The sequence below is a fragment of the Stenella coeruleoalba genome (assembly GCF_951394435.1).
Source record: "Stenella coeruleoalba genome assembly, chromosome: 11".
In the NCBI taxonomy this organism is placed as follows: domain Eukaryota; kingdom Metazoa; phylum Chordata; class Mammalia; order Artiodactyla; family Delphinidae; genus Stenella; species Stenella coeruleoalba.
Window position 1 is genome coordinate 51,422,923 of NC_137157.1, and position 23,893 is coordinate 51,446,815.

General features: G+C 38.4%; 1 protein-coding gene across 2 annotated transcripts in view; it reads left to right on the forward strand.

Annotated features, from left to right (window-relative positions):
- WIF1 (WNT inhibitory factor 1) overlaps positions 1-23,893 on the forward strand; it is an 86,534-nt gene that overhangs the window by 34,530 nt on the left and 28,111 nt on the right. For both annotated transcript variants that reach the window (XM_079937839.1, XM_079937840.1), the window contains exon 3: positions 15,527-15,635. In XM_079937839.1, the coding sequence (XP_079793965.1) occupies positions 15,527-15,635 (109 nt within the window). The remainder of the gene's footprint in view (positions 1-15,526; positions 15,636-23,893) is intronic.

Sequence of the window (23,893 nt, forward strand, 5' to 3'; positions counted from 1 at the left end):
TTTCATTAGGTCCCATTTGTTTATTTTTGTTTTTATTTCCATTTCTCTAGGAGGTGGGTCAAAAAGGATCTTGCTGTGATTTATGTCATAGAGTGTCCTGCCTATATTTTCCTCTAAGAGTTTGATAGTTTCTGGCCTTACATTTAGGTCTTTAATCCATTTTGAGCTTATTTTTGTGTCATACTTTTACATGTACTTGTCCAGTTTTCCCAGCACCACTTATTGAAGAGGTTGTCCTTTCTCCCCTGTACATTCCTGCCTCCTTTATCAAAGATAAGGTGACCATATGTGGGTGGGTTTATCTCTGGGCTTTCTATCCTGTTCCATTGATCTATATTTCTGTTTTTGTGCCAGTACCATACTGTCTTGATTACTGTAGCTTTGTAGTATAGTCTGAAGTCAGGGAGCCTGATTCCTCCAGCTCCATTTTTCTTTCTCAAGATTGCTTTGGCTATTCGGGGTCTTTTGTGTTTCCATACAAATTGTGAAATTTTTTGATCTAGTTCTGTGAAAAATGCCACTGGTAGTTTGATAGGGATTACATGGAATCTGTAGATTGCTTTGGGTAGTAGAGTCATTTTCACAATGTTGATTCTTCCAATCCAAGAACATGGTATATCTCTCCATCTATTTGTATCATCTTTAATTTCTTTCATCAGTGTCTTATAATTTTCTGCATACAGGTCTTTTGTCTCCTTAGGTAGGTTTATTCCTAGATATTTTATTCTTTTTGTTGCAATGGTAAATGGAAGTGTTTTCTTGATTTCACTTTCAGATTTTTCATCATTAGTGTATAGGAATGCCAGAGATTTCTGTGCATTAATTTTGTATCCTGCTACTTTACCACATTCATTGATTAGCTCTAGTAGTTTTCTGGTAGTATCTTTAGGATTCTCTATATATAGTATCATGTCATCTGCAAACAGTGACAGCTTTACTTCTTCTTTTCCGATTTGGATTCCTTTTATTTCCTTTTCTTCTCCAATTGCTGTGGCTAAAACTTCCAAAACTACGTTGAATAAGAGTGGTGAGAGTGGGCAACGGTGTCTTCTTCCTGATGTTAGTGGAAATGCTTTCAGTTTTTCACCATTGAGGACGATGTTGGCTGTGGGTTTGTCATATATGGCCTTTATTATGTTGAGGAAAGTTCCCTCTATGCCTACTTTCTGCAGGGTTTTTATCAAAAATGGGTGTTGAATTTTGTCAAAAGCTTTCTCTGCATCTATTGAGATGACCATATGGTTTTTCTCCTTCAGTTTGTTAATATGGTGTATCACGTTGATTGATTTGCATATATTGAAGAATCCTTGCATTCCTGGAATAAACCCCACTTGATCATGGTGTATAACATCATACATTTTTAAAGGTTTGTTTATTTGAATGAGGATCCAAAAATAAGGTCCACATATTGTGATTGGTTGCTAAGTCTTTTCGGTCTCTTTTAATCTATGTTTCCCCTCCATTGCTCTCATTTTTAAATTTCTTCAAATTTTTGTTGAGGAGACTAGGTTTTTGGCATATAGAGTTTCCCATAGCCTAGATATTTCTGATTACATCTCTGTGGTGTAGTCATACTTGTTCTTCTATCCTGTAAATTAATAGTTTGAAAAGACATTTCTAACTTGTTTTAAAGCTAAAGAAATAAGGTAATTGCAATTTTGCCTACACAGGATAACCTGAACTATAAACCCACGTCTGCAATAAGCAGAAAAGGAAAAGGTTTTTAGACTATTTTCACAACCCCTGCTCTCCTTTTGAACTCTTCTCCCTATAACCACAGCACATGGCTGATGTCCTTCAGGACTGTGAGAACCCTCTTGATCACACTCCTCCAGCCCCAAACACCCAGAAATCCTCAGACTGCTTCCTTCTACCTATGCGTTCTCCCACTGTCTAGAAACTGCTGCCACACGCCATGAGTAAGGGACTCGCGTATTAATCCTGCTGTTTGTTGAATGCTTACTGTGTGCCAACATTGGCTATCTGCTTTACATACATTATTTATTTTAATCCTTGCAACAGTGCTCGGAACCCTGCGGTTCCTCATGCTTGCCAAAGCCCTGTCAGAGCTTACACACCTGATCTTTCCACTGCCGAAAATGCTGCTCCCTCTTTCACCTGTGTAACTTCCGTGCATTCAGCAGACCTCAGGCGAGCCTTTCTTGACCCCAAGCTAAGTCAAATTACGTATTCGCAAAGCTCTACATCTCCTCTGAAGTACTTTATCACAGTCTTAATTATTTGATTAATGATCAACCCCCTTCCAGCCTGCAAACTCCATAAGGACAAAAACCAGATCTGTTTTTACTCATCCTTGGCATTGTAGGCATACAGAAAGCCTAGTGTCTGGCACATTCAGTACATATGTGTTGAATGAATAAGAGGCTAAGATTTTGCCCAAGGCCAGCTAGTAAGTCGTGGAATTAGAATTCGAGCCAACTTGGTCTGACTGTAGCCTGAGTCTCACCCAGATTCACCCCAGAGTCTGGATGGTGTTATTTGGACTGCTAGCTGTCTCAGCGGAGGGCCAACTCAGAGGCAGCTTAGTTTTCTTGTGTGTGGCCTCATTGTCACCCGTTTCCTGCTGACTTGTGACTGGAATTCCAGTCTACCTCCCTCGATCAAAGCTTCACAAGTATACTGGGGCTTCTGTTTCGTTTAAAGTCAGAAATTTCATGACTTGGACTAGACGTGGTAAGACCTGATTTACCTGTTATTTTTAAGGAGATGACTAACTGGACTTAAAGCTTGTATCTGTTTTTTTATAATCATTTTTGAGCCACAAAAAATATATTAAGTCATCGGGGATTCAAATAAGAACAGACAAGATCCTCTGCCTAAGGGAGAGTGGGAAGACAAGTAACTAGATTGTTAGCATAAATACGATAGTAAAGATAAGGAAGAGTACAGGAAAGGAGCATCTGGAGTGGAAGAGTTTTACCAAAGAGGTGACATTTCACCTGAGTCTGGAGAGGTAAGTCAAGGTGGACCTTGCCTGGTGGACAAGGGCAGGGCTAGACATTCCAAGTGTAGAGGAGGCAGCAGGGTTCATGAGAGAGCATGGCAGCTCAGTGGATTCAAAGCTTGCTGTGACCGGATCAGTGCCTCGTGAGGAAAGACATGAGAGAAGAGGCTGGTGTGCAGAGCCCAGTGCAAAGCTGTAGCTGAACTCCTCCTGTGGTTAGAAATTATTAAGGGTTTTAAGTGGGAGTGGTGATGTGGTCCAGCTGGCATTCAGGAGGAAAAACTGGATGATAATGTGGATTGGAGGGCATACATCTGGAGGTCATTCATTAATAGGAAGATTTGTTGAGGGACAATTACAGGAGCATGAGTGAGAAATGTCTGAATTTTGGTCGTAACAATGGGAAGGAAAGAAGGAAATAGATTTGAGAAATCAGTGAAAGTTTGTAGAGGTGGGTGTTGAAAGAATAGTCTAAAAAGACCCACGTTTAGAGCTTGGGCCACTGGTTACAGGGCACTTGCTGTCTAAAGACATGTAAGTGAACAGGTTCATTGGGAAGATAATGCGTTTGGTTCAAGCATGTTAAGTCCAAGGGTAGATGTCTGGTAGACAGCTGTTGATATGAATCTAGAGCTCAGAAGAAGGGTGAAAACTGGAGATAAAAATTTGGAGATCATGGAAATGTAGGTGTAAATCGAAGACATAGAAACGATTAAGACACCCCAAGAAGAGAGCAGAAGCAAGAAGAGCAGACCAGAAGTAAACATCAACCTTGAAGGCAGTGGTTCTTAACCTTTTTTTTTTTTTGGACTCCTTTAAGAATGTGATAAAAGCTAGGGTCTACTCTCCCCCCAGAATAGTCATATACATATAAACACAAAAGCTATGGATTCTCTAATGGTGTATGGGCCCACATTCCAAACTCGTTGTAAGGTGCAGTTATAAAAAGAGAAGCATGTGAAGGTCATAGAGAAGGAGACAGAAAACCCAAATTGTTTTTATGTATAGGTCAAAGAGAGAGAAGCTGATTGTGTTAAAAAAATTTAAGAGAACACAGGAGAGATTAAGGCAGAAAAGTGCTCAATGGATTTAACAACTTGGAAGTCATCCGTGACCTTTTAGGAAAACATTTTAATAGTAATGAGAGAAAAAAGCCATACTCTAGTGAGCTGAAGACCGATGGGCAAGAAAACCAAGGCCACAAGTATAGCCTCCTCTGGAAACATCATAATAATAGGAAGGAAGAAAGATAGCCTGGTAGGCACAGGGTTGGGTTTTTAACCTTTTCATCACATTATTATAGATGAGAGAAGATGACATTATTGATGGAGCCAATCTCAGAGGATGTGGGAAGGAAGCAGGATGGAATGTGGATGTGGCCTCTTTGTAGGTAGACGGAGGAAAGTTGAGAGAGTTCCTATCTAGCAGTCTCTGTTTTCATTGTGGATAAGATATTGTCGTGAGTTGAGTGAAGACAGCAGGAATGGGGCAGAGGACTTGGGGGAATCTATGGACTTGTGTGTAGGAGAAGGGAGAAACTAGGGATGTTTAAAAGAATTGCTCAGGGGTCCTCGGAGACGACTGGAGTTAGCCACATAGATGTAGCCAGTCCTCAGATTATGGGTCTTCAGCGTCAGTAGTCTCCAGGAAATTGCTTCAGTGCCGTTTCTCTTTTTCTTAAAGAGGGACGATTGGCGCATGGATGACTAACAATTTTATAGCAGCAAATGTCCAGAGGAGCTTAGAAGATGTAAAAGGCTAATTGTGCTGTATGTTGGAGGCAATGGCTTTTTCTGAAGTATAAAAAACTTTATAGTGGTGACTATTATTTGAATCTTTTGCTAGTAAGACGAGTTCTCTAAAATTTGGACTTTGCAAATCTAATTATGAGGTTACAGATTATTTTTCTCTTTGGCTCTTAGGTAGGAACAGAACAACTGGCCATTGGAGGATATCTTGTCACATAGTATTCTGATATATGAAATTGAAATGATATGAACAAAGAAGTCAAATTAAGGCATATCTCATAACCATTAACAAGTTAGTTTAATGCATTTTTTTTAAACAATATTAAGGGAGAAAGTCTTTTTTCTGGGTTTTATCAGAGAAGTTAATACTGTCCATGTGGATTCAATAAAAAAAAAAATAAAGACTTGGAGAAGCAATTCTTTACCTGAAGCTTAAACTAAGAAAAATATGACCTAATATTAAATATTTTAAAAGCCATCACTGAGACTATCTCCTGACATTTCTAAGTCCGTTAAAAATTTCAAACACTTTTTATCAATAGAATGTAATAAATATATACCTCTAGAGATAAATTATAAAGAACTCTGAAAGAAATGGAATATTAACTTTGCCTCTTTTGAGCTACTTATATGTTCTACCCAAATTTATTGGTACACTTTATAAGTGTCATTCTGCCCCCCAAAAATGTGACACGCTGAAATATACCACCAAGTGAATTATGTGAAAGAGAGTAAGGGGATGAGATACTGATGAAGAATTAAACGAGGTGTTAAGGGTACTCGCGCGGTTTCTAAATTATTATTAGAGAAATAGCTCTTAGCACATTCTCTCCCACCCACCACCTCCGTTAAGTGAATATCCGATGACTGCTTCTGAAGCTTTAAGAAAAGAAATATTCAAATATAAATCTTGAGATGTGAAGGAAAAAAATAGAAAAAGTATTCCTTTTCCTTTGTCAGAACTGAACTCTCCCTCTCCCGTCTCCTCTAGAACACCTGCAGTCATACTGCTGCTTTATCAGCCCTTCCATGGTCTCCAATAATTATTCTTAGTGTCCAGGAGACATTGTAGCTGTACCCCTGAGTTCCTCCACACTGTTTTTTTTTCCCCCATATCTCCTGTATAGACTGTCCCTAGCCCTCAAAGTGCCGGCTGCACCACTTGTAATGATGTTTTCTTTCCTCAGTCCCTTACCTTACCCCACGCAATATCGCCCAATATGGTCCTTCTTCCTACTGCCCAGTTTTTAGGTTGGCACTGACCCATAACTTTACAAATGCTTGAATTAGGGCAGGCTTATTCTGAGAAGGAGGTACTTGTCCCAGAAGCCTTGAGGAATAAAAAGAAATGAAGCTTTCAGAAACCCCACTGCTGTCGATGATCTCAGAGAGGCAGCAGTGAGCGGTCCTGAAGAGAGATCTTAGTTCCGTGCCCAGGAATTGAACCCGGGTAGCCTGGATTAAAAAAACCAGGAATCCTAGCCGCTGGACCACCAGGAGCTAGAGGCTAAAGACAAAGTTTCCCTGGCTCTTAACCCCATTTGAAAGCAAGAATGTTTCAAGGAGGTAAAAACAGGTACAAAGTTTATTATCAGAGACACAGCATAACATGTAGGAGAGCACACAGATAAGGAGTCTGTTTATTTAAGACAGAAGCAAGGCAGAAATACACACCCAGAGAGAAAGGGTAAGGACGTCCTCTCTAATGAGGGGAGGAGCACAGTAAAGAGGTGATTTAAATCACTTATATAGGACAGTCCTTCCCGGTCTTTGTTTACCTTTGGACAATTATCTTGTTCTATTTTCCACACTTGACTGGTCCTAGGATCCTCCCCAACATGTGTGCACAAATTTTTGCTAAGATGGATCCCACCGCAGAGGCCTGTGGGGCATATGTCCACACTTATTATGGGGTGGCACACCCTCGCTTTTTCACCCCCAAGGAGCTTTCCTGTGCATGTGCAGACAGGGAAGTTTTCCTTGACCTCAGCAGTGGTCATCTTATCTCTTTACTTCAGCAGAGCTCGGCTTCTGGAGTGTCTGGTGAGAACAAAGCTTCAATTTTACTCCACCTGACAAACACCAGCCTTCCAGCCCAGGGGCCCATCTATCTCCTACCCTACCAACATTGCTCTTTCCAAGGAAAATTTTGGCAGTCTGGTGAATGTGCGCTGAACGGGGACTGTATTTTGTTCAGAGCCTACGTGGTCTTTATACTGATACTCTTTTTTTCACTCTTCAAAAGAACTTTAAAAAAACCTTTTCCATTCTCTAATGCTTTGCTTTTCTGCTGCCTTGTTATACCCCTCCCTCAAAAAAATTAAAAAGAAAACAAAACCTAACTTTTCGTTTTATCTAATACAAAATAGCAATATAGCTCTCTTGCATTGCTTTCCTATCTTTAGGAATCTTAAAAGAGAGTGACTAGCCAGGGATTTGTCAGATAACCGGGTCTGTTTCTGGTTTGCATGAGCGATGATGGTTCCAAACCCTAGGAGGAAAAAATGGAAAATGTCTTAGATATTTCAGATTCATGTGAAGCCAAACCGTGTGATCTCCTGCCAGTTTTAGTTTACAAAACTCTTGTGGTCCCGGGTGTGTTTACTTGGACTTTAAGTTTTACTATTACCATTATATTCCAATAACTTCACTCCCTCAACCAGCCCACTGACTGTGGTCTACTCTAGTGTGTATAAAAACAATTACTAGAACAGAAGAACTAGGCTGATTGAAATTCTCTCCTTAAAAATGTTAATTTCAATTTAATCCAAGCCAGCGACATAATTAAATAACTACTCTGCATGAGAAGGTGCTTTTTCTTTTTGTTTTTGAAACAAGTTCCTCTTAGAGCCAGTTTCAAAAGAAAGCAGGAAAAAAGTCATTGTTGATATTTCAGTGACATTGGCAATTGCATATTGTAACTTACAGAAGGCAAAATTTATGTAAATTTATACAATTTTACAAAATTTATAAACTTTTAAAATTATATAAATTGCATGTCCTTATAAGTATATCTATGTAACTTATAGGAGAGATGAAAGTGGGAAATATGAACCAGAGGAGCGCTGGACAGTCATGATTCAGAACTGGACCTTGTTTACACGATTTGCTTATATTCCTTCTGGGAGACTGATTGCCAAGGTTATGTCCCCAAACAAGCATAAAACGGTTACAAACTATGCCCAGATTGGCTGGCTATCAAATGTCAATGTTTCTTTGACTGTTCTTTTCTTCTAAAATGTTCTCTATTCTCTATGTATGCTGCGGTGACTGCCACACAGCAAAGTAAAAGAGAATCTTTTGACCCATAAAAGTAATTGAGCAATTGCCAAAACAGAGAAGCTGCTGCCTATCAGTAGAATCAGAGGCGAACGCCACTTCACCACAACCATGTGTTCTGGAACGCAGTGGGCTTACACATCTGGACGTTCCTTGGTAGGTCATTCATTCATTCAGCAAATATTTATTCAATACGTCGTGCTGTGCACAAGGCTGAGCGAATCTCCAATAGAGTTCTGGAAAAAAATATATAATCCCACCCTCAACACAAAGAATCCAAAATGTATATGAGAATACATGATATACACATGTGAAAAGTTTCATAATAATACATGGCGGTACATGTTTAAGGGCCAGGCTGGTTTAAGTCCTATCACAGGTCAGTATAGGCCAAAACACTGGGATACAGGTGTGGCTCCGGTAGGTACAGAGCAGGCCAGTTGAGCTCCATCAGTGTATCCCCGTTGGGGAGTAGTAAGAAACAAAGGAAATGCGGACCCAAATTGTGGAAGGACATTCAGACAGGCTAAAGGCCTTATCCTGGAGATAAAGAGAGACAGGAAAGGATTGTGATGTGGCAAAAGTGATACTAATTCAAAAAGATACATGAGCCCCTATGTTCATAGCAGCACTGTTTACAATAGCCAAGACATGGAAACAACCCAAGGGCCCAACAGATGATTGGATTAAGAAGATGTGGTTTATACACACAATGGAATATTACTCCACCATAAAAAAGAATGAAATACTGCCATCTGCAGCAGTGTGGATGAACCTAGAGAATATTATGCTTATTGAAATAAGTCAGACAAAGAAAAATACTTTGTATCACTTACATGTGGAATCTAAAAAATAACACAGGGACTTCCCTGGCGGTCCAGTGGTTGCGATTTCGCCTTCCAGTGCAGGGGTGTGTGTGGGTTCAACCCCTGGTTGGGGAGCTAGGATCCCACGTGCCTCTCCGCCACGAAGCCAAAACACAAAACAGAAGCAATATTGTAACAAATTCAATAAAAACTTTAAAAATGGTCCACATCAAAAAAATAAAAAATAATACGAATAAATGTATATACAAAACAGAAACAGACTCACAGATATAGAATACAAGCTTGTGGTTACCAAAGGGGCGAGGGACGGGGAGAGAGGCAAACTAAGAGGATAGGATTAAGAAATACAAACTACTATATATAAAATAGATAAGCAACAAGTATATACTGTGTAGCACCAGGAAGTATACCCATTATCTTGTAATAACCTATCATGGAATATAATCTGCAAAAATACTGAATCACTATGTGGTGCACCTGAAACTAACACAATATTGTAAATCAACTATACTTCAATAAAAAAGTGATGTTTTCATTAGATATATTGGCTTATGTTATGGCAGATATTTTAAAGCGGCAGAGAGGAAGGATATTCAGAAATGTTACAGTAATGCCCCCTTGAAGAAATAAAGGTTGGGTTAGGGTGAGCAGGGGGAGTGAAAGGAAGAGACGGAATTGATGTGGCACATGTATACAATGGAATATTACTCAGCCATAAAAAGAAACGAAATTGAGTTACTTGTAGTGAGGTGGATGGACCTAGAGTCTGTCATACAGAGTGAATGAAGTAAGTCAGAAAGAGAAAAACAAATACCGTATGCTAACACATATATGGAATCTAAGAAAAAAAAAAGGTCATGAAGAACCTAGGGTTAAGATGGGAATAAAGACACAGACCTACTAGAGAATGGACTTGAGGATATGGGGAGGGGGAAGGGTAAGCTGGGACAAAGTGAGAGAGTGGCATCGACATATATACACTACCAAACGTAAGGTAGATAGCTAGTGGGAAGCAGCCGCATAGCACAGGGAGATCAGCTCGGTGCTTTGTGACCACCTTAGAGGGGTGGGATGGGGAGGGTGGGAGGGAGGGAGACGCAAGAGGGAGGAGATATGGAGACATATGTATATGTATAGCTGATTCACTTTGTTATAAAGCAGAAACTAACACACCATTGTAAAGCAATTATACTCCAATAAAGATGTTTAAAAAAAAGATTACGAAAAGAGAAAGGATAAGATTTTTGTGTCTGGCTATCGGGAGAGGCAAGAAACAACTCTAAGGTTTGGTGCCTTTATTCTGGAAAAATGATAATACTGTCGACAGATGCAAAGAAATCAGGTGGGGATGGTGCTTTGTGAATGAGGCTCCATGCTGAAACAGCACGCCATGACATGGTGTAAATGTTTCGCCCTGAGCATCATTGCTCAGAAGGAAATATTCAGTACTTCAGTCTGTGAAAGTGCGGGAGTTTTATGGCAGAATGTAACGAATGAAGAGCTGAGGCTTGAGTGCGAACGATTTTCTGAGACTGTGAGCTGAAAGGAGACTTAATAAGGACATGCAGGAAGGTCAAGATGTGGGACAAGAATCAGTGGACTGTCGCAGAATCCAAGGATAAGGAGTTGTGAGTTTGAAGGATGAAATTTTGCAGAGAGGTCACAAGAAGAATGCCGAGGAAGAACGTGAGATCTGGCATTTTTGGTCTAGACATTCAGGTGTCAGATTATTTTAAGCATTGGGCATGCTTATTCGTTTTGTTTGGGACTTCAGCATTGAACTATTTTCCTTTCTTGCTTATTTTAGTAGATTTCTTCTTGCATTTCACATACTGTGTAGGAGCTATTTTATATTCCTTTAGTAATTCTCAGGCTCAGGGCCTGGCTAATCTGAACATACTTGTATGCTATAATAGTAGGCTGTTGTGACAATTAAATGAACAGTGACTAGAGTATAATGAACACTCAGCAAAAATTATTGGTAAAATTTCAAACTTTATGGCAGTATGTTCTGTATTTTTTTAATAAATTTATTTATTTATTTATATTTTTTATTTTTGGCTGCGTGAAGAAATGAAGACCTCTTCATTTCTGCACGTGGGCTTTCTCTAACTGGTGCGTGGGGGCTGCTCTTCATTGTGGTGCGCAGGCTTCTCATTGCGGTGGCTTCTCTTGTTGCGGAGCACGGGCTCTAGGTGCGTGGGCTTCAGTAGTTGTGGCTCGCGGGCTCTAGAGCGCAGGCTCAGTAGTTGTGGCGCACGGGCTTAGTTGCTCTGTGGCACGTGGGATCTTCCCAGACCAGGGCTCGAACCCGTGTCCCCTGCATTGGCAGGAGGATTCTTACCCACTGCGCCACCAGGGAAGTCCTGTTCTGTATTTTTAAATCACCTGAGAATTTTGGAGGGACAAATACGATACCTTTATTGTTTAAGTTTTCCCATGAATACTTAGGCCAACATCGTAATGCATGAAGTTAAAAGAGGTTTGAGAGCCATGGTTTTATGAAGAACCTTTGATTCTTAACTCAGAGGTTCCTGCAATTATTGTGCTTATTAGATTAAGTGTATACCATAAACTCAGAACTTCAAAGGTGGAAAAGAAATACTGGATTCTCTCCATTCCTTCCAATGGTTAATGCAATTCTCTGCTTCCTTTCTCCATGTCTACCCAAAAATGAGTGCCAGAGCAAAGGCCTTATGAGTTATCCCATTTTGCTGTTTAAATGATGTCTTCATCTCTTCTGGAAGGAACAACTCTAATATTCAGCCAAGTTGCTTGGAAGCAAGTTAAATGGCTTCCAGCCCTCCTTTCTTGATAATATTTGGGTGTCTTTTATACCTCTCTATGAAAAGAAAATTTACTGCATGGCAAACCAGGCCAGCAAGATTTCTCAGCAACTTAATTTAGAAGTGAATTATTCTTCTGAATAGACCCATTCTTTGTTTGAATACAAGGCAATCCTTTCATGTGTTTCCCAAATAAGCATCCTAGTTACCCCTACCTGAGTTTCCACTAGTGTCATTTAATGTAACAGAATGTACTTTTTCCTAATAGAGGTTTTATGCTTTCCAACATGCCACCTCCCTATTGCAGTTCATGCTCTGAGTTACTTTTATCTCAATAATAAATGTGCAATTTGTGAAACTTGTTCCCAAACTTTAAAGCTAGCTCTCTGTTCTCTTTGGCATAGAATTTAGGTTTTATTTGCCCCCAAGTAAGTTCTTCCAGGAGAGAGTTTTGGGACTAAGAATGTTGATTATAAATAAAGTAAAAACAGAAAGTCCTGTCTAGGAGTTATAATATGACATTAATAAATCTATCACCTCTTCCATCAGCCATTTTCTATGATTTTGAGGGAACTATTTAAGCCCTTAAGCTAAATGAGGAATATATTTCCTCTCTACCTCATGGTGATGATAATTTATTTGTAAAAATATTTATGTGGTATTGGTGATTTTGATAGATTGCTTTATAATGACAAAGTGAAACTGAAAGAAGTCAGTGTTGAGATCAGACAAAGGGTGGGTCAATTTCTAAGTGGTTTTCAAGTTGGAGTTTGTAAGAAGGCAGTGGACATGAACATGGACAAAGCCCTTTTGAAAAATATATACCAGGTATGAAGAAAATCATATACTTTAGAGATTACAGCATCATCATCTCTAAAAAGAAAGCCAAATAAGTAAAAAGGTTTTCTCTGGCAGCTGCCTTTTGCTGATAAGATCCGAAGAAGAAACTGTTTTGACCGGTTCCTTGTGATAGAACTGTAGTAGAAAAGCCATGATGTTTACTGATTCTCAAAGAAATCAAACGGACATCCTAAAACCTGTAGTGTAAAATCTGTGATTGATAAGATCAGAGTATTGGCTTGCCAGAGAAGTTTATTAAACCTAGCTGCATCCTGTGGTGAGGCCATGCCAATGCCAATGCCAATTATAAACTCTCTGAAACTGAATATAGCGCATTCGTGCTTCCCAACCTACTTTACGTGACCACACTCAAAAGCAACAACAGGAGACCCAAAGGTTCTATGAAGTTATATTTCTGGACTGAGTGAAATTCTTTCAGCCCCACTTTCTGTGAACATCATCAAAAGCTTTTGAAAGAGACATTCAGAATCTGCTTAAATACCGAGTGTTGTTTTCTGGAAGCACACTTTCAGGGAGACTGCCGGAGATTAAATACATTGTTACGTGAGCGTGGCCCCACTAAATAGAAGCCCAAGAAGAATATTTCAACTCTGATCAGAGGTTTATACAAATAGAGCCAATGATTCTCATCAGCCACACAGAACTGAAAGCAGGGTATATGATTAATGTCTGTTGTTAAATAAGTGTATTTATTTCACTATAAAAGTCATGGAACCACATGTGGAAAATTTGGAAAAGAGACGCAGACGTAGAGAAGGGATTTGTGGACGCAGGGTGGGACGAAGTGAGAGAGTAGCATTGACATATATACACTACCATGTGTAAAATAGACAGCTAGTGGGAAGCAGCCACATAGCACAGGGAGCTCAGCTCAGTGCTCTGTTATGACCTAGAGGGGTGGGATATAGCTGATTCACATTGTTGTACAACAGAAACTAACACAACATCGTAAAGCAATTACACTCCAATTAAAAAAAAAAAATCCTACACAGTCATTGTTTTAACCTTGGTGTCTAGTCTTCCATCCTTTTTCTTATTAATGCAAAAAATGATTTTAAAAACTTACTGAAATTATATTATTTTATAAATGCATTTTTAAAATACATCATCCATATAAACAGATTTAATTTATAACGTGAAAGGTATAATTATGGAGCAGCAAATGATAACATTATGTGTTATTTGAAGCAATATAGCTACTGAAATGTTTTATTTTCAACATATTTGCACTCTGTCCACTCAGCTCTTTTCCATTGTTAAATGTACTATAAATACAAATATTTCGAATATTTTGGCATGTGGAATTTCACAAGTGGTTGTTGTGTTATTGTTGCTAGCTGATATTACTGTACTTGGTAATATAAGTAACCAAAAGTTATTAATTACAAGGGCATACAGTGCTACATCCTTTCATAATACCTACCATGATATGCTTTAGAACAAAAAGGGGAATGACAAATATTATCTAGTAAAGTATAGAGGGAAGCACAGCCGGTAGAAGTCATTTAAAACACCTAGATTCACGAAACGCAGTCTAAGTAGCAGCCCACTTTTAATAGTCGTTGCTTTTCCTGAAGGGACATAAATAATGTTTTCTTTTTCAAAGGAATTCATTCCCATTGAATGACCTTTCCTGATGACACTCTTTTCGTCAGAATTCTTGCAATCCTTCCCTTAGACAGGGTAGGAGTTAACTGTCTTATGACCCTTTATCCTCAGGGCCCTCCTAGTGAATGAATTTAGTAAAATTAATTCACACAACTCTTTTTACCCACCCAGGGAACCTTTCACTGTGGTCTTCTGGAACCACTGCCACAATTCAAAGAAGCGGTTGCAGTGGGAACTTGGTCAGTGAAGGTGCCCCTTCTGACCTAGTGAAAGCTGCAAGTGCTTTTCAACTCACTCCAGGCATGGACAGTGTCCCTATAGCTGCTGAGATTACCCTTTTGCATGATCACCCTCATGGTAAAGCCCTTAATGCCTAATACATTGATATGGTGACTTAAGGCAGAAAATTGTGTCAATGTCTACCATATATCTCTTATATCTTCCACATTGGAAAATAAATTTTATACTGCATATAAATTTTTATACTACATATAAGATAGGCTGTATTCTTTTTTAAACCTCTTCCTATCCCATGTTTATGTAATCAACTTAATTAACCCATCCAAATTCTGGATATCCTACAGATAACGGCAGAACCTCTCAATCTGCCTATCTTTCATTTCAGAATCTGTGCTATTTATTGATTGTTCTTTATTCTTAAGCAAGAACACATTGTTTCCATCACAAACCGTTTTAATAATCCAGCTGAGAATCAGTTAAGCATCAAAGCTTGAGTGAGATTATACATCACTACTTTCAGTATTTCATGGCCATTCAAGTAGCAAGAATCATTTCTCAACTAGACTCAGTGGGAAAATGAAAATGTTTACAATATAAAGCTTTACGGCTTGTTGTCATATTGAAGAGGTGGTTTTCACATTTTTAGACTTTTCTCTCCATAATTAAATTGAGATGTTAAATATAAACCTTCCAAAGGGAATGATACTGAAAAATGAACATTCACACCAAGATAATTAAATTTTGGAATTTCATGTCTTCTTTTGCCAATAGGTTGCTGCTTTCATTATCACTTACTTATTACATCTTTCCAAATTCTGGTCAAAGACTCACGTCAGATTTGAAAAGAATTAAAGAATGACCCAAGAAGCTCAGGTGGATTTTCTAAGGGCTAGTTGAAGATTGTTTTGACATCACCTGTTTCCTTAAGAGAAGTTTTCTCAATCCTTTTAAGCTAAAAGGCTACCTTGTGAATATCGTGGACATGTGTTATTAATATTTTTAAAGAATCACTTCTCTCCAAGCAGAGTCTAATTCTAGAGTTCTAAAACCCAGAAGAGAGAGTTATGCCTACACAATATTTTAAGTGCCGTATGCTCCAGAATTCCTGTAGTGAAAAATGTCAGTCTTCCATCAGAGGGATGATGAATTGAGAAGTGCCTTCCCACTCTCTGTGGTTTCCATGGTGCTGATTGTCAATGCCTTTTGTTGTAGGCAGAATACTTCTATGAATTCCTGTCCTTGCGCTCCCTGGATAAAGGCATCATGGCAGACCCAACCGTCAATGTCCCTCTGCTGGGAACAGTGCCTCACAAGGCATCAGGTGGGTGGTCTTCACCTCAGAGAAAGGTTTACACTTAAAATATAATAGCGATGGGAATAATATTTTAGATCCAGTTGTCACCCATCAGAGACATTACAGAATGTTTTCCTGAAGAGATCTGTTGATTTTAGGGCAAATCAGTTGTTATGTCCCTATTTCCTTTGGGCAAAAGATTAGGATAGGCATGAAGAAATGGAAGTTTTAGAATTTCCTAAAAACTCAGTTCATAAATGATTCCAGATTAGAAAAAGAAAAGTCACTATGTGAGATATACTTGGCCAACAAGTGTGAATTAATGTAGTACATATAAATGTGGCAAAGATGCAAAGTAAGTGATCGAGAGAGAATGGGACAAGTCAAGAAAAACTTCCCCTAAATGAACATTGTATTGAATTTTTTTTTTTTTTTTTGCGGTACGCGGGCCTCTCACTGTTGTGGCCTCTCCCATTGCGGAGCACAGGCTCCGGACGTGCAGGCTCAGCGGCCATGGCATGGGCCCAGCTGCTCCGCGGCATGTGGGATCTTCTCAGACCGGGGCACGAACCCGCGTCCCCTGCATCGGCAGGCGGACTCTTAACCACTGCGCCACCAGGGAAGCCCTGAATAGGAATTTGAAGTAGAGAGGAGACATAGCAAAGTAGGAGAAAGGGGTTCAGTCTTTCAGATCTAATCATTCTTCTCTACTAAGAAAATCCAGTATGCAGTTATTTGTTTAGAACTTTTCAACTTACAGAACACCAGTTCATGCATTATCTGATTTGTGTTCTGGGAGGGCGTCAAGGCCTGAATTACGGCTCCATTTTACAAATTAGAAAATTGAGGCTTGTGACGTTCAACTGACTTTCCCATAGTCATGTAATAAGCAGTGAAGCTGAGACTAGAGCCCAGGTTTTATGACTTTTAGAAAAATACAGAGATCACTTATGTAACCTATGTTACATTGAGTATATATATATTTTTACATAATTGTAGTAATATTATATATTTGGTCTTGCATAATGATTTTTTGGCTTTTAACATTTTAACATAAGCATTTTCCCATGTCACTACACATATTTCCAAAAGTTATTTTTAATGCCCTTATAATATTGTTTTATGAACATACCGTAATTTATTTACTCATTCCCTTATTGTGTTACTTAGATTGTTTTTAGGGTTGGCATACTAGAAATATCACAGTAAACATCATTTTTAAAGTAACAGATGGTCAGTAGCCCTGTTTGTCTTATTCACCATGACTGCCAACACAGGGCCCACATAGAACAGGCTCTCAGAAAATACTTGTTGGATTCACGCGTGTAGCAAAATCTTAAAGTTCATCTCATTATTTTGTTAAGAATAGATTCTTAGATGTAAAATTATTGTGTCAAAGGATATGAACTATGAACTTTTTAAAAGGCTCTTAAATTGCCAAAATGCCAAATTACTTTCCGCAAAGGCTGTGCCTATTTGCACCCTGGCTAGCAGTGCTGGAGAGTGCCTGGCTTACTAACTTCATCAACATGTGTTATTAATCATGTTAGCTGTTTTGCTGACTTAAAAAGTGAAAAGTGGTTTCTCAGTGTTCTTTCAGTTTGATTTTTTAAATTCCTATGAGGTAGGAAGTTATTTTCTTGTATCTGTTAGACAATGTAAATGTCTGTGTGCCGTGCTCATTTTTATATTGAAATACTGTGGTTCTTATTAATTTGCAAAGCTCACTGTAAAGTACTGACTGTTGATTGCAATTTTTTTCAATTTATGTTTTATTTTATTTTTTTTGAGGAGGGATATGCAGAGGCTTTAAAATCCTGTGTGGTCAAAACTATCTTTTCCTTTGTGATGTTTTTCCTATTACTTTTATGCTTGGAAATTAATTCCTATTCTAGAGAACGATTAGGTGATAATTTACACATGCTTCTAATATTTTACAAAAATTTATTTTGGCAGTAGTATGAGGTAGGGCTCAACCTGAATTATTTTTCTGAACTGTCGACTTTTCCAGCGTAAGAGGTTGGACTGACTCAAGATATGCTCTTTATTTTACAGTAAGTTTTTTATAGATAAGAGTTGGTTTTAGAGACTACTGTTTGTTCTAATATTATAATATTTATAGTTTTATATTAAAATAATTGATAGCAGAATCCTGCCTCTTAAAAAAGATTAGTCTTGTTCTTTTAGAGCAACATTAGAATAATTTGTCAGACATCAAATGAAGATCTCGTTAGGAGCTAATTTTTTTCTTTTCCATTAGGGTTTATTATAGGATATTGAATATAGTTCCCTGAGCTATGCAATAGGACATTGTTGTTTATACATTCTATATATAATAGTTTGCATCTGCTAGTCCCAAACTCCCCATCCATCACTCCCCCACACCCCTCCCCCTTGGCAACTACAAGTCTGTTCTCTATGTGAGTCTGTTTCGTATGTAAGTTCATTTGTGTCATGTTTTAGGTTCCACAAATAAGTGATATCATATGGTATTTGTCTTTCTGACTTACTTCACTTAGTATGGTCATCTCTAGGTCCATGCATGTAGCTGCAAATGGCATTATTTCATTCTTTTTTATGGCTGAGTAATATTCCACTGTGTGTGTGTGTGTGTGTGTGTGTGTGTGTGTGTGTGTGTGTGTATATATATATATATATATATATATATATATACACACACCATATCTTCTTTCTCCATGCATCTGTTGATGGACATTTAGGTTGTTTCCATGACTTGGCTATTGTAAATAGTGCTGCTACGAACAAAGGGGTGCTTGTATCTTTTCAAATTAGAATTTTCTCTGGATATATGCTCAGGAGTGGAATTGCTGAATCATATGGTAGATCTATTTTTAGTTTTCTGAGTAACCTCCATACTGTTTTCCATAGTGGCCGCACCAACTTACATTCCCACCAACAGTGTAGGAAGGCTTCCCTTTTCTGCACACCCTCCCCGGCATTTGTTATTTGTAGACGTTTTAATGATGGCCATTCTGACTGGTGTGAGGTGGTACGTCATTTTAATTTTGATTTGCATTTCTCTACTGATTAGTGATATTGAGCATCTTTTCATGTGCCTGTTGGCCATCTGTATGCCTTATTTGGAGAAATGTCTATTTAGATCTTCTGCCCATTTTTTGATTGTTTTTTTTTTATATTGAGCTGTATGAGATGTTAGTATATTTTGAAAATTAACCCCTTGTTGGTTGCATCATTTGCAAATATTTTCTCCCAGTCTGTAGGTTGTCTTTTCATTTTGTTTATGGTTTCCTTTGCTGAGGAGCTAATTTAAATTGATGAAATAATCAGGAAATCAGGCACCCTTACAGAGTCCATTTTCAGGTTGTAGTTATCTACTACTTCCAATGTATCTGTATTGCCACATCCCAGTACTGTAAGAGTTGGGGACTAAATAAGCACAGAGTTTCTCTAATTTCCTGGCATAGATGCCCATGTGGGTATAGACAGGAAGAGTGTGAATCTGAGTTTCTCTTGGGTCATCCCAGTGCTGCCGATATGACTCACAGCCCTCCCAGAGGATTTACTTCCAATCCAGATGGGTTTAGGTTCTAGGAAGCTCCTATGAAGGAAAAAGGCCTTGGGTTCTGGAGATACACTCACCTAAGATTTGTAGCCTCAAGGATATGAATATCCCATTCCAGATACATGGGTACCCCAATTCCGCTCAGATGATAATGCTAGTATTATTGCATACTGCTACATCATGGAGACAAGAAAGTTCTTAGAATATGACCACCAAATTCTTGGAATAGGGCATTACTCGGTCTCATGCCACGTCACTTGGTGTTCCTTTTTAGTCGAAGATAATTTTCTATAAAATTTTTCTTGAGCATATTTGTTCTTTTTCTTAAGAAGTGGTCAGGAGTAAGATAAATACATAACATGTCTCTCAATTTCCATTTCATATTTTTGAATTTTTCTTTTGTCTTTTTCTGATTATTAAAGAAGTACAAACTCATTTAGCCCATTAAAAGGTATTAATTAATTGCACAGTTATACCTCCTCAACTTAAAATAAATCTTGAATCTTTGGATTTCTAATCAAATGCTTATATCCAAAATCTTCCCAGTTTTATCAATTTTTGTGTCTAGTAAAAAAAAAGTTTACTGAAATTCTACTTCTTAGGATATTGAAGCAGTAAGGTTTTGAATATATGATATGAGAACACTTTAATAGGTCATGTTTAGAGAAAACATCATTTGCTAATAATTTAGAATCTTTAATAAAATGTAGAAGAAAAGTGGATGATACTTCGGGCAAGGTGAGACTAAAAAGAACAAGCCTGGGATGAGGTGACTCACGCACATGTGTGTGCATTTATACACACACACACACACACACACACACACACACTTTACACGGACAACCCCCCCTCCCCCCATAGAGATTTTTGGAGGCAGATGTAGGATTTGTTTGCAGAAATGCAGGTGCAAGAAGTTTATGGGGATTGTAGTTCATTTCAGGGCAGTTATTCATTAGCCTCATTAAGCTCAGTCCCCCCAGCATGAGCAGTGAGGGTAACTTGAATTAATAAAAAGTAACCAAATCAGTGTGTCTTGCTCCTAAGCGTCCAGGTAGCGTTCATTACTCTGCTGGTCTATTTAATACCCTCAAGCTGCTAAGGTGTTCTTTTATCCTACAGACTCCTATATGCCTAAGCGTTGCACGAAAAAGAAAACTCTTGATCTTTAACGGTTATGAAGTGCCTGCTTTCTGGCATCTGAAGAGAACAAAAACAGGAAATACAAACTGCAGGGTGGTTCAGTAAAATTCCTCAGTTGGATAACGAAAAACAGTTTCCATCAAGCCAAGGCTTTACCTGTTGGAACACTCTTTCTCTGTCATCCCATGAAACCAACAGAGCAGGGGTGTTTCTCAACCAAGACCATCAGGAATCCAATGTGTAGAAATTGTCAAATAGGTGTTAGTGCTGGGAGGACCATCTTCTTCTGGGTGACCCCCATCCTTAGAAAGTGAAGCCCAGAGTAGGTACTCAGTAAGCATTTGCTGAGAGAATGAATGGATGACTATTTGTGTTGGATGATTTATATTCATGGAACAGCTTATAATCATGTGGTGTTGAGGATGAGATCTCGCCCACCTTATTCATCTCTTCCCTTGCTGTGAGGCAGTGGTTTGCATGACCGAGGCTGAGGCTGTATGAACACCATACTGGTCTCAGGGTGGAAGATTTAAAACATCTTTTTTGGAGTATAATTGCTTTACAGTGGTGTGTTAGTTTCTGCTGTATAACAAAGTGAATCAGCTATAAATATACATTTATCCCCATTTCTCCTCCCTCTTGCGTCTCCCTTCTACCCTCCCTATCCCACCCCTCTAGGTGGACACAAAGCACCGAACTGATCTCCCTGTGCTATGTGGCAGCTTCCCACTAGCTATCTGTTTTACATTTGGTAGTGTATATATGTCCATGCCACTCTCTCACTTCGTCCCAGCTTACCCTTCCCCCACCCCGTGTCCTCAAGTCCATTCCCTACGTCTGCATCTTTATTCCTGTCCTGCCCTTAGGTGCTTCACAACCTTTTTTTTTTTTTTAGACACCTTATATGTGTTAGCATATGGTCTTTGTTTTTCTCTTTCTGAGTTACTTCACTCTGTATGACAGTCCCTAGGTCCATCCACCTCACTGCAAATAACTCAGTTTTGATTCTTTTTATGGCTGAGTAATATTCCATTGTATATATGTGCCACATCTTCTTCATCCATTCATCTGTCAACGGACACTTAGGTTGCTACCATATCCTGGCTACTGTAAATACTGCTGCAATGAACACTGTCGTACATGACTCTTTTTGAATTATGGTTTTCTCAGGGTATATGCCCAGTAATGGGATTGCTCGGTCATATGGTAGTTCTATTTTTAGTTTTTTAAGGAAACTCCATACTGTTCTCCATAGTGGCTGTATCAATTTACATTCCCACCAACAGGGCAAGAGGATTCCCATTTCTCCACAACCTCTCCAGCATTTATTGTTTCTAGATTTTTGTTTGAGTATGGCCATTCTGACTGGTGTGAGGTGATACCTCATTATAGTTTTGATTTGCATTTCTCTAATGATTAGTGATGTTGAGCGTCCTTTCATGTGTTTCTTGGCAACCTGTATATCTTCTTTGGAGAAATGTCTATTTAGGTCTTCTGCCCATTTTTGGATTGGTTTTTTTGTTTTTTTAATATTTAGATGCTTGTAAATTTTGGAGATTAATCCTTTGTCAGTTGCTTTGTTTGCAAATATTTTCTCCCATTCTGAGGGTTGTCTTTTCGTCTTGTTTATAGTTTCCTTTGCTCTGCAAAAGCTTTAAAGTTTCATTAGGTCCCATTTGTTTATTTTTGTTTTTATTTCCATTTCTCTAGGAGGTGGGTCAAAAAGGATCTTGCTGTGATTTATGTCATCATGTTCTGCCTATGTTTTCCTCTCAGAGTTTTATAGTTTCTGGCCTTACATTTAGGTCTTTAATCCATTTTGAGTTTATTTTAGTTTATGGTGTTAGGGAGTATTATAATTTCATTCTTTTACATGTAGCTGTCCAGTTTTCCCAGCACCACTTATTGAAGAGGCTGTCTTTTTTCCAGGCTGTCTTATTGAAGAGGGTGCCTCCTTTATCAAAGATAAGGTGACCATATGTGTGTGGGTTTATCTTTGGGCTTTCTATCCTGTTCCATTGACCTATATTTCTGTTTCTGTGCAAGTACCATACTGTCTTGATTACTGTAGCTTTGTAGTATAGTCTGAAGTCAGGGAGCCTGATTCCTCCACCTCCATTTTTCTTTCTCAAGGTTGCTTTGGCTATTCAGGGTCTCTTGTGTTTCCATAAATATTGTGCAATGTTTTATTCTAGTTCTGTGAAAAATGCCATTGGTAGTTTGATAGGGATTGCATGGAATCTGTAGATTGTTTTGGGTAGTAGAGTCATTTTCACAATGTTGATTCTTCCAATCCAGGAACACGGTATATCTTTCATCTTTGTATCATCTTTAATTTCTTTCATCAGTGTCTTATAATTTTCTGCATACAGGTCTTTTGTCTCCTTAGGTAGATTTATTCATAGATATTTCATTCTTTTGGTTGCAATGGTAAATGGGAGTGTTTTCTTAATTTCATTTTCAGATTTTTCATCATTAGTGTATAGGAATGCAAGAGATTTCTGCACATTAATTTTGTATCCTGCTATTTTACCAAATTCATTGATTAGCTCTAGTAGTTTTCAGGTAGCATCTTTAGGATTCTCTATGTATAGTATCATGTCATCTGCAAACAGTGACAGCTTTACTTCTTCTTTTCCAATTTGGATTCCTTTTATTTATTTTTCTTCTCTGATTGCTGTGGCTAAAACTTCCAAAACTATGATGAATAATAGTGGTGAGAGTGGGCAACCTTGTCTTGTGCCTGATCATAGTGGAAATGGTTTCTCTTTTTCACCATTGAGGACGATGTTGGGTGTGGTTTTGTCATATATGGTCTTTATTATGTTGAGGAAAGTTCCCCCTATGCCTACTTTCTGGAGGGATTTTATCATAAATCGGTGTTGAATTTTGTCAAAAGCTTTCTCTGCATCTGTAGAGATGATCATATGGTTTTTCTCTTTCAATTTGTTAATATGGTGTATCACGTTGATTGATTTGTGTATATTGAAGAATCCTTGCATTCCTGGGTTAAACCCCATTTGACCATGGTGTATGATCCTTTTAATGGGCTGTTGGATTCTGTTTGCTAGGATTTTGTTGAGGATTTTTGCATCTATATTCATCAGTGATATTGGCCAGTAGTTTTCTTTCTTTGTGACATCTTTGTCTGGTTTTGGTATCAGGGTGATGGTGGCCTCATAGAATGAGTTTGGGAGTATTCCTAACTCTGCTATATTTTGGAAGAGTTTGAGAAGGATAGGTGTTAGCTCTTCTCTAAATGTTTGATGGAATTCGCCTGAAAAGCCATCTGGTCCTGGGCTTCTGTTTGTTGGAAGATTTTTAATCACAGTTTCAATTTCAGTGCTTGTGATTGGTCTGTTCATATTTTCTATTTCTTCCTGGTTCATTCTCAGAAGGTTGTGCATTTCTAAGAATTTGTCCATTTCTTCCAGGTTGTCCATTTTATTGGCATATAGTTGCTTGTAGTAATCTCTCATGATCCTTTGTATTTCTGCAGTATCAGTTGTTACTTCTCCTTTTTCATTTCTAATTCTATTGAGTCTTCTCCCTTTTTTTCTTGATGAGTCTGGCTAATAGTTTAACAATTTTGTTTATCTTC